General features: G+C 33.5%; 1 protein-coding gene across 1 annotated transcript in view; it reads right to left on the bottom strand.

Moving 5' to 3' along the window:
- MTX2 (metaxin 2) overlaps positions 1 to 15,075 on the bottom strand; it is a 64,920-nt gene that overhangs the window by 2,589 nt on the left and 47,256 nt on the right. Inside the window, exons 4-9 of the mRNA XM_007451094.1 lie at positions 14,318 to 14,390; positions 9,285 to 9,361; positions 7,933 to 8,025; positions 7,386 to 7,424; positions 6,875 to 7,000; positions 5,576 to 5,652 (exon numbers count right to left, since the gene is read on the bottom strand). Of these exons, the coding sequence (XP_007451156.1) occupies positions 5,576 to 5,652; positions 6,875 to 7,000; positions 7,386 to 7,424; positions 7,933 to 8,025; positions 9,285 to 9,361; positions 14,318 to 14,390 (485 nt within the window). The remainder of the gene's footprint in view (positions 1 to 5,575; positions 5,653 to 6,874; positions 7,001 to 7,385; positions 7,425 to 7,932; positions 8,026 to 9,284; positions 9,362 to 14,317; positions 14,391 to 15,075) is intronic.

Below are 15,075 nucleotides of genomic sequence, written 5' to 3'. Positions count from 1 at the left end.
TTCCTGCTGCCTGGAACACCCTGCCCTTGACTTCATACTGCTGGCTCCTCCTTGTTTTTCAGAATACAACTTAAATGTCACATCTTAGTTTGAGTGGTCAGCGTCCCCTGGCCACTCAAACTAAAGTGGACATATAGCCGCTTATTGTGATGTGATTCTATTTTAATTCTCTATATGGCACTTAAAACTATCTAATATTTGTTTTTAATTAACTGTCTATCTCTTTCTACCAGGACATTGTCTACTTGTTTCCTGCTGTGTCCCCAACACCTGCAACAATGCCTGGCCCAAAGCAGGTTCTCAATAAATATGTGTTTAATGAATCGATAAAAAGGTGAAGTGCTTCTCATACCATATACTATAACTGCTTACTTAATGTTTCCCCCATTATACTCTAAGTTCTCTAAAGATAACACTGCATATATCTTTATAACCCCAGTTCTTAGCAAAGTATCTAAGGAACTGAATGGTTATTTGCTGAATGAATACAGGAAAGAGAAAGAAAGCATCCTGCCTAAGTTGTATAGGATATTTAATTTTTCAATAGGAGTTATTCACATTCTTCCAAAGCCTTCCCTCTTTTGACACATTCATGAAGTATTAATCAAAGTCAAATGTGCAATTTATGGCCATGTTTAAGAGGGTAGTCAATAGGATAGTTTTAAAAAATCACAAGTGTCCTGGGACTTAATAGCACCATGATCCTAGCATTACAGGTGAAGAATCAATAACAAATGGATACCTGAAAAAAACCAAGGATGTAGAAGGTGGATAAATATTGAGCTGAGGCACTTTGTGAGAAGTAATATAAACATCAACTCTTCCAGATCCCTAAACATATTTCTTAAAACGTGTATCTTACCAATTTAGGATTTATTTTCCTAATCCTTATTTAGGATTAACTACCCTCTGCTTCTTGTACTAGAGCCTAAAAAAAGGTGAATATATTCTCTGATGCAACTTCCAGTAGGGTAGATGGGCATCTTTTATCAATAAGGGAAGGCTCTGAATGAGCTCAGGTATGAACGTATGTTCAAACCAGAGTAGTCTAGAAGTACCCCTGAAGTGGTCAAAATATTATTTGCTTCAAATATACATCCACATAACTCAAAAGGTGCTGAACTATGTAGGGTGATGAGCATACAAAAACTGATCTGATGTTATCTAAAGATAGCAACTTCGTGACAAATTACTTTTAGAACATCTAACGGGAAGTAGAATACACTATACTACATCACACATAACTTAATGCATATTTTTTGTAATCCTTACAAATTTCAGCAACTACTTATACTAGTTGACTCTGACATATATGTTATCAATTCCCACAATTCTTTCTTTTTAAAAAGTACACTGTGGGCTTCCCTGGTGGCGCAGTGGTTAAGAATCCGCCTGCCAATGCAGGGGACACGGGTTCGAGCCCTGGTCCGGGAGGATCCCACATGCCGCGGAGCAACTAAGCCCATGAGCCAGAACTACTGAGCCCGCGTGCCACAACTACTGAAGTCCACGTGCCTAAAGCCCGTGCTCCGCAACAAGAGAAATCACTGCAATGAGAAGCCCACGCACCGCAACAAAGAGTAGCCCCCCGATCGCCCCAACTAGAGAAAGCCCGCGCGCAGCAACAAAGACCCAACACAGCCAAACACAAATTAAAAAAAAAAAAAAAAGTACACTGTGGTAGTGGGGACACAACTGTATACCACTGCTAAAACTCACAGAACTATACACATAAAAGTGTCAATTTTACTTTCTGTAAATTATGCCACAATAAACCTTTTAAAAAAAGCAATAAGCTCAGAAAAATATTTGCAACTCCTATGAGAGACAAGGACAAAAAATTACACTTTAGCCAATACTTCCACTGAATTGTTTAATCAAGCCAAGATTTCATGTACCTCCAGTTTTAATTACCTTTTCTATACAATATGGAGAGAAAACATAACGTTTCCACCCTGCTGCTTACTAAGTAGTTTGTAGATTGTAATTTGGATATAGACAGCAACTCTAAGACCTTCAACATCTTTCCCATTGTTGCCTTCTCATCTTGCATTATCATTCTTTCCACATTTCTGTTGGTTACCTACTATTCTTTTTTTTCCAGTTTTATTGGCAAATAATTAACATACATCACTGTATAAGTTTAAGGTGTACAACATTATGTTTGATTTACATAAATATAGTGTAAAATCGTTGCCACAATAGGTTCAGCTAACATCCACCGATTATCTACTATTCTTTCATTTGAATATCAAAATAAAAATGGTACCATAAAATGCGAATGTTTTCCTAACCTTTCCCACTAAAAATTTTGTACTTATCTTTTTCATTTTCTTCAATTATTATGGTTCCACACTTCTTTCTCTCTTTCTGATACGTTTCACAGTCTAGTTTCAAAAACATTAACTTTGTCTGAATGTTCCCTAATTTTTCTTTCCCATTATACTATTAACTTGTCATTTCTTCATACTAACAGAAATAATCTACATATCCTTTCTTTATGTATCAATCACTGATCTTTAGGACTATCATTCAAATTTGTAAATCAAGCCCCTTGCCATCAACTTTGCTATATTTTGCTTTTGGATATTTTTGAGCAATTTCCCCTTAATTTTCTTAACTAATGATTTCTCAATTGAATAAACTTCAATGAAATCCCATTAACCCCTGAAATTTTTCTTAAGGTTCCCAAGTATAATTTTTGCATCATTTCTTCAAAATACTTTCCTATCAGTATGTGAAGGTATATTTTCAAATTTTACCATTTACTTAATGGTTAATAGCAGTATTTTTTTCTTTTTCAAACCTAACTCCTTTTCCAGTTTCTTATCCAATTTAATCTAGTCTTAACCAACATTTACTGAGCTTCCTCTAATAGGTTTTGTTTGGAAAACACAAACCCTCAAGGAGCTCATAAATGCTTTGTAGTAGTATTAACTCTTTCTATCCTGATTACATTTAGAAAAATTATTTTTTTCTTCTTCTTCCCCTTTATTAAAAAGTTAACATGAAAATATCACTTCAAGAACAGTTTTAGTTTTTTATTCCAAATCCACTCACCAGGTGAAAGGGAATAAATTACCCAGTCTTTGTGTAGGTGTCTTAACAGATATCACATCAGCAAGATCACAAATACAACAGATAACACAGATTTTGAGTTGCATTTTAGAAATATGATGTAAATATTTAAAAGCTACCAACTATATATTATGAAGGATAAAAAGGACAATTGTTAGTATCTACTTTGTATTATTTCTAATTTTTTTCAAATTCACTTTCCTTTTTCCTTTCCACCATTTAGCTTCTTTGTCCTCTTTTCCCAATTACTATTCTTGCTGCAAGATCTCCCTCAACTATCTTTCCCTTTCTCTCATCAAGTACAGCTACTGAGTTTCTTTCATGAGGCCTCTCAACATGTCTAGTAGGTAAGCTAGAAGAAAAGCTGATTCTAATTTTAGAGGGTAAGGAGAGGATACACAGGGAAATAAATTTTAATATTAAACAACTGGGTAAAATTAAAACTAAAAATTAAAACTATTCTATACTTCAATCATAAAAATGTTTATCTAAGTCTCATATAAGGTAAAATTATTTCAAAAACCTACATCTTAATACCAGTTAAACAGTTTCTCAAGTGTTTTTGTACCTATTTTAAATTTTGAATTTTTCATTACAAGTTTAAAAATAATTATACCCGAGCTGATCTCCCTGGGCTATGCAGCTGCTTCCTACCAGCTATCTATTTTACATCTGGTAGTGTAAAATAGCTCGGTGCTTTGTGACCACCTAGAGGGGTGGGATAGGGAAGATGGGAGGGAGATGCAAGAGTGAGGAGATATGGGGATATATGTATATGTATAGCTAATTCACTTTGTTATAAAGCAGAAACTAACACACCATTGTAAAGCAATTATACTCCAATAAAGTTGTTAAAAATAATAATAATTATACCCTTATGAAGAAAAATATTTTTTGATATTCCCACTGAATCACATGCCAAATGATACCTGGTTACTAACTCTTTGATGCTGAGTTTCAATGAGGAGAAAAATAAGTTAGATCTATTATCCTGGCTTCCCATGGAGACAGGGTGCATAACAAAACTAACTCCTAAAACAGAGTGATGCACTTCAAACAATAAAATGCACCCCTTCTGAGCTTTTCAGCTCCTAAGAATTCCTATATCAGAAAGAAAGGGGACTATATAATACTAACATTTTGATACCTTTCTTTTGTATTAGATACTAAACAACTAGAATCAGCATAGCAAACATCACTAGAAATAAGAACATAGCTGTAGAAACTTTACCTAACAGGATTTCATGGTTTGAACTCTATGACCTTTCTGCTTCAAAGATCAACAGAGCCCAATTTTATTTTAATATCAGTTATATAGCACATACATTAATATAACTTTAATATTTCCAAGCTATCATCAATTTTGCTACATATATTAATATCTCTACCAAAAGATGTTTGATATAGCTATAGATGAATGCCTATGAAGATGTAATAAATAATAGCAAATAAACCTTTTTAAAAATTATCAATCTAGGGCTTCCCTGGTGGTGCAGTGGTTGAGAGTCTGCCTGCCGACGCAGGGGACACAGGTTCGCGCCCCGGTCTGGGAAGATCCCACATGCCACAGAGCGGCTGGGCCCGTGAGCCATGGCCGCTAAGCCTGCGCGTCCGGAGCCTGTGCTCCGCAACGGGAGAGGCCACAGCAGTGAGAGGCCCGCGTACCACAAAAAAAAAAAAAAATTATCCATCTAAAAGTCAAGAGATTTTTATTAAAAAGCCAAGAAAAGATTAGAATTCTAAGCAAACCAATGAGGTTAAAATGCTAATTTAAACCCATCTTAAACTGGATCACAGGATAGCTGATTCCGATATACTAAAATTGTAACTTTAAAAAAAAAAGGAAAATTCATTCTTTGCCTACGTTAGATATTATTTTCCAAATTACAAAAAAATTCTGTCTTAGTAAAACATGAATTACTCAATTTACATATATACACATATATATATTTAATCTATATACTTCACAATTATTTCTATGCTTTACAAATATTTTCATTAAATTTTAAAAGAAAAGTGCATAATAATGCCTGTCCATCCAACAATATTTTTTACAGTTTAGTTTTATTCACTTTTCTAGTCCTCAGGGTATCATCCTATACAGACAAGTATGGCTACACTTCATGTTTTAACAGTAGTTTGCAAGCTCAGATTTTGTTAAGATGTCATAGTTCCATACAAAGCACCTTGAACTACCTCTAGTAGAACCTCTATCATATCATACAATAATGACTGGTTTACATTGTCTACCCTCAGGATAAAATTCTTAATAGCTAGCACTGCATTTTAGAAATCTCGGTCTCCCAGAAGCTAGTGCTATGCCTGACACCCAAGAAATTAAATGGTTAATGCATGCAAAAATGAACTTTAACATAACTAAATCTTTTCATAAATATTTCTTGATAAAACAATTCCTCTACGATAAAATGTTTGATACGACATGTATGATAAAATAATAATAAAGAAAAGAAACTAACTAAAAAGAATAAATTCTTACTGCTTATTGAAGAAATACGGTTGTGTTCCCAGTCTTTGAGAAAGAGCTTGACAGCACTGGTCTACATCTTCTAAGACCTAACACAAGCAACAGACCCCAGAGAAAAATATTTAAACTAGCAAAGCAATAAAATGTGTCTAAAACTTAATATGTATCATAGTTTATAATAAAAATATAAATTTAGGTAACCATTTATAGTATATTTAAATCAGATTATAGACCACATAGAGAACATAGTAATAATTTCTATACAAGAAACAGGAAGAAAATTTGAGAGCAAATTTCCTTTAAATACAAGTACATTTAAGTTACTTATAAGGATTATGATCAAGAAAGTTTTTATCTCAAAACTCTACTCCCTACAAAAAATGTTTTCCTGAATCCATATAATCAAATGACTTCACATATATTAAAAAATCTGCTTCATAAAGATGACACTGCTGACCTACCATGAGTAAAAATCATTTGAATTGTTTTCCCACAGTGGAAATAGATTTTATTTACTCCATCCCTATTCATTTACCCAATCCCCCTTGTGGCCAATGGCACACATCAATGAGTTGGCTGACTAGGACTAGGGGTATCCTTGAAAATGAGACATTAATTAGCTTAATGATGCTCAAACTCATGACCTTGACAAGATATATATTTTTATAATTTTGCTACTTCAGTAAATTTAAGACCAAAGAAAAGCAGGTATATTAAGCACTGCATCTAACAGGGTTGGGTTTTTCTTTTTAAGCCCTGATGCTGCAGATCTATATTTATTGGCATAAAAAAATGTCCACAATGTATTGCTGAATGGATAAAAAATATTAGGTTATAGAGTGGCAGGTATACTATGACCCCATTTAAAGAAAATGTTATTAAGAGACACCTAGGAGAATGTTCTCCATATAGTTAACAGTGGCAATTTCTAGATGGTAGGATTCCAGCCAACTTTTATTCCGTTTTTGAAGTTTTCGGTATTACATAATTTGTTTTACAATAAGCATGTGTGATTTTTATAAAACAAAAAAGTACTTCATGTCAGAGAAAATAAGAGCAAATGTTTTGTTAATTTTTTTTTTTATTATGTTGGGAGTTTGTTTTTTTTCTTTTGGCTGCGCCGCGCAGCATGTGGAATCTTAGTTCCCCGACCTGGGATGGAACTGGCGCCCCCTGCATTGGAAGCACAGAGTCTTAACCACTGGACCGCCAGGAAGTCCCTTGGGATTTTTTTTAAAGGACCAACAATTAAAAATCTTTTTTCTTTATGTATTAAAGTTGAGGGTTTTACCAACTTCAATCTGAACTGACCTGGTCCAGAGTCTTGTTACCCCATCCAATAGCTTTCATCTTACGTTTGACTTCCCACTGTTTCTGATAGGCCAAAATATGATTCAGAGGCCAAGGGTAAGGAGATCCATACCTAGCATGAGTGATCTAAAGCAAAAAGATTATGTTAAAAACATGATTCTAAAGACATAGCCTGTTTCACAAATAAAATTCTAAAGGAAATATATTTCCAGAGACCACAAAGCAATCTGAAAAAATAAAATAAAACAAAACATAGCTTGCAATCTAAAAATTAACATTTTAAACCATTCTCTTTAAAAATATATAAACTTTCACATACTCTGCAACCAGTTATATCAAACAATGACACACAGCTTCCCTAAAATGTATGTGCAAGCAAAATTAAAGTGAAAAACTATATCACTAATGGTATAAACCACAATGTTTCATTTATGAGCAGGGACTTATGATTCTGAGCAAAAGTGTTTTTTCATTAAATTTTAATTAAGATAAATGTTGCAGAACCACTCACCTCCCCTACAGTAGCTTCATCACACCACTGAAGATACAACTAGGAAAAAAAAAAACAGTCACCAAAACTTTAAAGTATCAAAGAGAAAATGGATAAAGAAAGTTATTTCTTGCCAGGGTAATTTTTTATAAGCCAACGTCATAAAAGTCACATATGTGAGGGTTGTTTTTGTTTTTCCTTGGCTAATGTTGCTACATAGAATTATTAAACTTAATGGTGGTACCTATAAAAATATTTCTAATTCATAGAATACATCTCTAAATGCCATTAAAGTATTTTACAGATACCATTTAAGTGAATTTCACAAGACCAAAATAAAATAATGAGTGGGCAAGAGTCACTCCTGTTTACAAACAGAAAAACTAGAAATGATAATATCAGGCAACTTGTTCAAAGATAATGATCAAATAATTTGGGTAACCACACTAGCCCTAGAAGTGGCTTGACTGTTTTCCTATTTTTCAGTAACTTTAACATAACCCGTAAGAAAGATGATCTTTTATGAGAGAAAAAGCTTATTTTCAAGGCCTATTATCTTCTATTATACCTCTGCAGTCAACAGCATATTGTTGACTAATTCCATGTAGGCTTTCATTTCTGCTTTTTGGACTTCATCCAGCCCATCACTAAGAGAATGGCCCTAAAGGGAATTTAAAAAACTTTAAAAGAGCATCATATTAAATATACAAAAAGTTTCAGTTATCTTATTACCAAGTAATACAACATCAATGTTTTACTGCAAATGTCCAATGGATTAATTTCCAAAATGCCCCCTAAAACATAATTATTTTATGTGAAAACATAATACTTTGCTATCACTACAAAATATTAATAAGAAGTATTTACTTGTCATTATAAAAATGTATCTTTCAAGAGACAAAATTTTGTGTTTTATTTCACAAAAGAAGAAAACAGCGATGGTCAGTAAACCTTGTTTTTTTTAAGAGACTAACCTTTTTAGTAATAAAATAAATTCCAAAGATTGACATGTGTTACTTACAAAGTGGTCAAAGATTTTTTTAAACGTTATTAGTAAAGGATAGGGAAATAGACACTAATTTTTAAATTCTAATACAGTATAGTAATGAGTAGATGCATAAAATAGTATAAGCTTTAGTTGTAAGATTTTTAAAATGCATACCCTATAACACTGTATTATCACTCTTAGGAATTTATCCTAAAGAGATAATTTAACGAGTGTACAAAGGTGTATGTACAAGAATATTTGTATTAGCACTCAATAACAGCAGAAAATTGGCAACAACTTCAGTGTCCATCAATAAAGACTTAAATAAATTATAATACATCCATATGATAGAATATTATACAACAATTTAAAAGGATAACATATATCTATAGTCATTAAATGGAAGAATTTCAAAACACACTGATGATTTTAAAAGGCAGGTTGCAAAATAATACATAATAGTATGACCTGTATTTTTCTACATATGCAGAAAAAAATTCTGGAAGCATGTTCCCCAAAATGTTAATGGAGGTTGTTCTTTGATAACTATTAAAATCTTAACTGAATAATAATTCAAATGGGTAAATTAGCATTGATACATTCAACCTTTAAATATATTCTGTAACTCCCTTCTCAAAGGTTAACCTGATATTTTACAACAATGAAGAGTTTTCATTTGTGACCAAAATTCTCTTAAGCATGAGTTAGAAAATTGTCTATCACTTTGTAAAGATCAAATGGCCTCTTTTGCCACTGACTTACATTATGGGGGAAAAAAAACTTACTCTTTAGAAATATTTCTCTGGTAGTTTATATCAGCATTTTGTAAAACTACGTTAAAATCAACGTAAATGTTACAACACCCTAAAGAATGATGAATGACTTATTTAAAAGTAACTGTGATCAAATGCATTTAATATCTTTTTTATTACCTTGGCTTTAACGAATTGGACTATTGGACCAAGTTCCGATACTACTTGATTTCCTACGTGAATAAAAGGTACTTTACCTGTTGAGGGGGAAAAAAAATGTGAAAACACTCTTCATAAATTAAAGTTTGTGCTAAAAAGGAAATCAACACAAAACTGGGATATGTTTTATTAATACACACAGTTTCATAACACTATGACTTTTGAAAATTATAGTTAAATGCATATGTTAAATTCTAAAAATTTTTAAACATTAATTACTAACTTTAAAACAAAAGAAAAAAAACAAGGAGATTCATTTCTAGAGTTCTTATATGTAATAACAGATCAAAATATTCCCTTTTCAGAGCTTACACTAATAAATCACTATATAGCAGTAAATACTAATTATTCAAATTATATGAACCAAGCCTAGTCATTGGTTCATGACCACTGATAGATCCGAAAAAATTAAACTGGGCCTTCTCTTCACAGTACAATGAATCAATCTATATTTAAGCTACATTTATGAAGCTTTTTTTTTTTTTTTTTTTACATCTACTACTTTCAAATCTCAGGTACCCATTCAGATCAATTGTTTAAGCACATAATGGTGCATTAATAAATGTATCTGACTCAAAAATTTCAGGAATTAAGACAATAACAATCTTTGAAGGTATGCTAGCTTATGAATTATAATACAAAGTATGCTCCCAACACATGTGGGGAAAAAAGAATTAGTATGCTTACAAAAACTGGTTTCCCTAAATAAATGCCACATTAAAAAAGTAATATTTCATTTTTTTAAATACTAATAATAGATGAAATTATCAGAGATGACGATCTCCAAATAGCAATAAAGTCTACCTCAAATGCTAGAGGATGAAACTTTGTCAGACCTAGTTCAAATAGAGTTCACACTAACAGCAGGCTTCTTCGTGGTCCTTTTCAAGAGATTCACTCCTCTCTGGCTTAGACAGCCTGAGGGTAATGGATGAGGTGCGCAGCACCAATAAAAGCTTCATCTGCGTCCACAGGACATTACAAAGGAAAGGCAGGCCTTTTGGAATACAACTCAGCAGAGGTATTTAGAAGACATTTCCATTTACCAATATAAAAACACTGAATTCTGCATTCCTTTTTTCTACCGCTTTATAAATCTTTCAAAAGAGAAAAAAATTTCTTATCTGCATTAAGAATTAGATCATACTCTTTTTTAACTTGGGATAATATCTTTGTAACTACTATACTGATAGAAATAGTGCAGGTCCTCTGAGATAATATGACCAGAGAATGAAAACGATTTGTGAATGAATGTCTAGACTGAAGAGTATTTTGTGGTGGTACATTTTGAGCTCAAAGTATATTTCTCATTTTCATTATCCAGTTTGGAGTTCTTGGAAGACAGAGTTTATACTGGCATACCTTGTCTTATTGTACTTTGCTTTATTGTGCTTTGCAGATATTGCGTGTTTTTACAAACTGAAGGTATGTGGCAACCCCGAACTGAGTAAGTGTACTGGTGCCATTTTTCCAACAGCATTTGCTTACTTTATGTCTCTGTATCATATTTTGGTAATTTTCACAATACTTCAAACATTTTCATTATTATTATATTTGTTATAAATATAAAACTTTAAAGGATTAGGAGTTGCTTCTTATGGATGAGCAAAGAAAGTGGTTTCTTGAAATAAAATCTACTCTTAGTGAAGATGCTGTGAAGACTGTTGAAATGACAACAAAGGATTTAGAATATTACATAAACTTAGTTTATAAAACAGCACCAGGGTTTGAAAGGATTGACGCCAATTCTGAAAGACGTTCTACTGTGGGTAAAATGCTATCAAACAGCATTGCATGCTACAGAGAAATCGTTTGTGAAAGGAATAGTCAATCGAAGAGGCAAACGTCAATGCTGTCTTATTTTAAGAAATGGCCAGGGACTTCCCTGGTGGCACAGTGGTTGAGAATCCGCCTGCCAATGCAGGGAACACGGGTTCGAGACCTGGTCCGGGAAGATCCCACGTGCTGTGGAGCAACTGAGCCTGTGCGCCACAGCTACTGAGCCTACACTCTACAGCCCGTGAGCCACAACTACTGATGCCATGTGCCACAACTACTGAAGCCCACACACCTAGAGCCCGTGCTCCGCAACAAGGGAAGCCACTGCAATAAGAAGCCCACGCACCACAACGAAGAGTGGTCCCCGCTGACTGCAACTGGAGGGGGCCTGCGCACAGCAACGAAGACCCAACACAGCAATCAATCAATCAATGAGTGAATGAATGAATGAAAGAAACAATAAGAAATGGCCAGAGCCACCACAACCTTCAGCAACCACCACCCTGATCAGCCAGCAGCCATCAATATGGAGGTAAGACCCTCTGCCAGCAAAAAGGTTTTGACTCACTGAAGGCTCAGATGATGGTTAGCATTTTTTAGCAATAAAATATTTCTAATGGAGATATGTATAGTGTTTTTTTAGCCACAATGTTATTTCACACTTAACAGACTACAGTATAGTGCAAACATAACTTTTATATGCATCGGGAAACCAAAAAAATCCATGTGACTCACTTTATTGCGATATTCGCTTTACTGTGGTGGTCTGGAACCAAACCCCACAGTATCTCAAGGTAGCCTGTATTTTATTTCTTTTCTTAAAAATACTTTGAGCATTGTAGATTCTGAAGCAAGGAAGCAGTGTGGGTAGCCAATTGAATACTCATATATCTCTAAATACAAAGAAATAAATAAAAATCAAGGCAACAAGGGACTTACCTGGTGGCGCAGTGGATAAGAATCCACCTGCCAATGCAGGGGACACGGGTTTGAGCCCTGGTCCAGGAAGATCTCACAGGCCATGGAGCAACTAAGCCTGCATTCCACAGCTACTGAGCCTGCGCTCTAGAGCCCGCGAACCACAAATACTGAGCCCACGTGCCACAACTACTGAAGCTCAGGCGCCTAAAGCCCATGCTCCGCAACAAGAGAAGCCACCACAATGAGAAGCCCGCGCACCGCAATGAAGAGTAGCCCCTGCTCGCCACAACTAGAGAAAGCCCGTGCACAGCAACGAAGACCCAACACAGCCAAAAAATTAATTAACTAATTAATTTTTTTTAAAAAATCAAGGCAACAAATTAGAAGTAAATAATGTTTTCTGTTACTAGCCTGACTTAAGGTGGAGCCAGTGTTATATCCTTATTATTGGAGGTGATCAGGCAAAAGCAAAGTGAGACAGTTATTCTCTGGCACCAATCAAAGGTCATAAAAAAAACCCAAAGGCCCTGCTTCTCATTTTAGGCAGAATAATCATTTTTGGAACTTTTATATTTAAAGAAAGCAAGATGTTGCCAAGCAAGTTTATTTATTCAGAGAATATTGGAAATAGAAAGGACCTTGGATGTCATCTAATGCAACCACCTCATATTACAGATGAAGCCACTGAGGCTCAAAGAAAAGAAGTGAAATTTCCCAAGAAAACTGTTAACATGTGACAAAGTCACAGAAGGGTTAGACTAAAAATTTCCTAACTCTTAGCCAAGTGGTCTTCTGACTATTCCATGATGTTCTCTGCTTTAAAAATCTACTCCCATGGTCACCCAAATCATATGATGAAATACTAGAGATGATGAAATTTAAATACCTTAATAGAAAGTGCCATTTTCATCTACCTACAGGAGACTTCTCCTGTGCATATATGTATATATGCATGTATTGTAGTCTCTATACTATTTATGTTTGTCTTTCCTAGAATCTATAAAGATGGATAACTACCTAGGTAATACTACATATAGTACAGTCATTTTAGGAAATAGGTGGGTAAGCTATATGGCTTCTCCTTGATTTGTCAAAGATATTAACTTTAGTATTAGATTACTAACCTTTTTATATGTCTATCTACACTCTTTGTATGACTATACAGAGGAAAAAGATGGACAGAACCCAATATAATTCATTGCACCAGAATTCAATAAAGTTTACAAAACCTATGTATAAATTTAAAACAAAATGATTCAATTAATAGCCTTCAAGAATCTAAAAGATGTATATGTTTATAAGTCTAAAAATTCATTTATTGAAACGTTTTTAAAATGTATATTCATAAACCTATAAATGTAGAGGTATTCGTATAGCATTTTCAGTGTGTATAGAGAGGGTGTCTTCACAGCTGTTGACAATTATTACCACCCTTAAGAGTTTATGATGAAAAAAATGTCATTCCTAACGATCCAAGTCATTCCTAAATTATCACCACAATAAAGAGATCGATAAATGTCTCCCTAAAAAGCAACGTAACACACTTGTACCAATCAGTTATATTCAACGAATTTATTCATAAAGCAGTGGTTCTATGTGTTATTATTGCCCCAGCAAAACCATAATTTTAATAACCCATACCAATTCTATTTATTTATCAGATTTGGTGGCACTATATTTTTATATTAAAAATTACCTGAATCATATTTATTTAAAACTGTACCTTAATCTACTAATACATGATACACAGAAAAGGCAATACTGATTATAAAAAATAGCAGAAAGGCTAAAACCTTAATAAGAAAAAGTAACTTAAAAACTTAAAATGAAACAAAAAGAATCAGAAACCAAAGACATTCAGATCTATGACATGTTAATTTAATTATTCCACAATCTCTCTTCTTCCATTTGCATGATGGGACAATACAATTTAGAGAAGTGTATTTAATAATAAATGGATTCACATATTAAAATTTGTTTTCTGAAGAAGGAACAGTCTTACGTAAGTAAGACTGGGGGAAATCTGAGATTATGTATTTTCTTAACATTTACTATTTGAAACAATTCCCCTAACTTTCCAGCAATCATCTCTGACCACAGAGTTGAAATGAGTAGACATGTCGCCCCAAGACTGTCAAGTTTGCAACTGTTACTTTATAGAACGGGAAAATTCTTCAAAGGGTAAACAAAAAATATAGTCATTTTAAAAATCTAGGTACAAACTGGACTATCACTGCAATTTTATCAATGCAGAATATTAACAGAGAAGAAAAACAAAACTAAAAAACACTTACCAGATGGAGACATATATTCTGCATTTGCCCTGCAAACCACTTTGACGGGCAGATTACACATCTGCAAAAAGGCCTGTCAACCAAGAGAAGTCTCCAGTAAGTCTAGTGAAAGTATATGCATATTCGAACACCACTTTTTATTTCTTTTCTAAACTTAATAGCTCAAGAAAAGAAAAAGAATGAATCAACTTAAAGTGAAAGATTTGTACTCTAAACCAAAAATCAAATGTCATTTCAATACTAAAAATCAATATGACTTAGACACCAGTAAATGTATAAAACTTAAAGCATTTATACACACAAATGTAAATTATCCACTTATTTTACTAATGCAGTAAATGTAAGTCAGCAATGTAAGTCAGCAATACTGTATATTTATTTAATTTTCTTTAACAGATGACTAAAGTCCAAACTTTATAAGCTATTACTAACTTCCACTACTCTTTACAGAATCCTTATCTTTCCTGTCTTGGCGGAAAACTCTCAAAATGTTAATTTTACTACTTCAAAGTTCTCTCCAATAATACTCAACATCCTAATGTGTGGCTTTCATGCTTATTAACTCACTTTTTAAAGATACAGAATTGTTTATTTTTACTTTGTTTATAGCAACAAAAATTTTATAAGTGACTTAATTGTCTAACAATAGGGAACTGTTAAATTATTTACGGTAAATGCAAACCATATAATTTTATACAACAATTTTTTAAAATCATTAATTATATCTTCACACATGACTGCCTGAAATAAGAACTTTA

Source organism: Lipotes vexillifer, unplaced genomic scaffold (assembly GCF_000442215.2).
Source record: "Lipotes vexillifer unplaced genomic scaffold, Lipotes_vexillifer_v1.1 scaffold645, whole genome shotgun sequence".
Classification (NCBI taxonomy): domain Eukaryota; kingdom Metazoa; phylum Chordata; class Mammalia; order Artiodactyla; family Lipotidae; genus Lipotes; species Lipotes vexillifer.
This window is presented reverse-complemented; position numbering and strand designations above follow the sequence as displayed.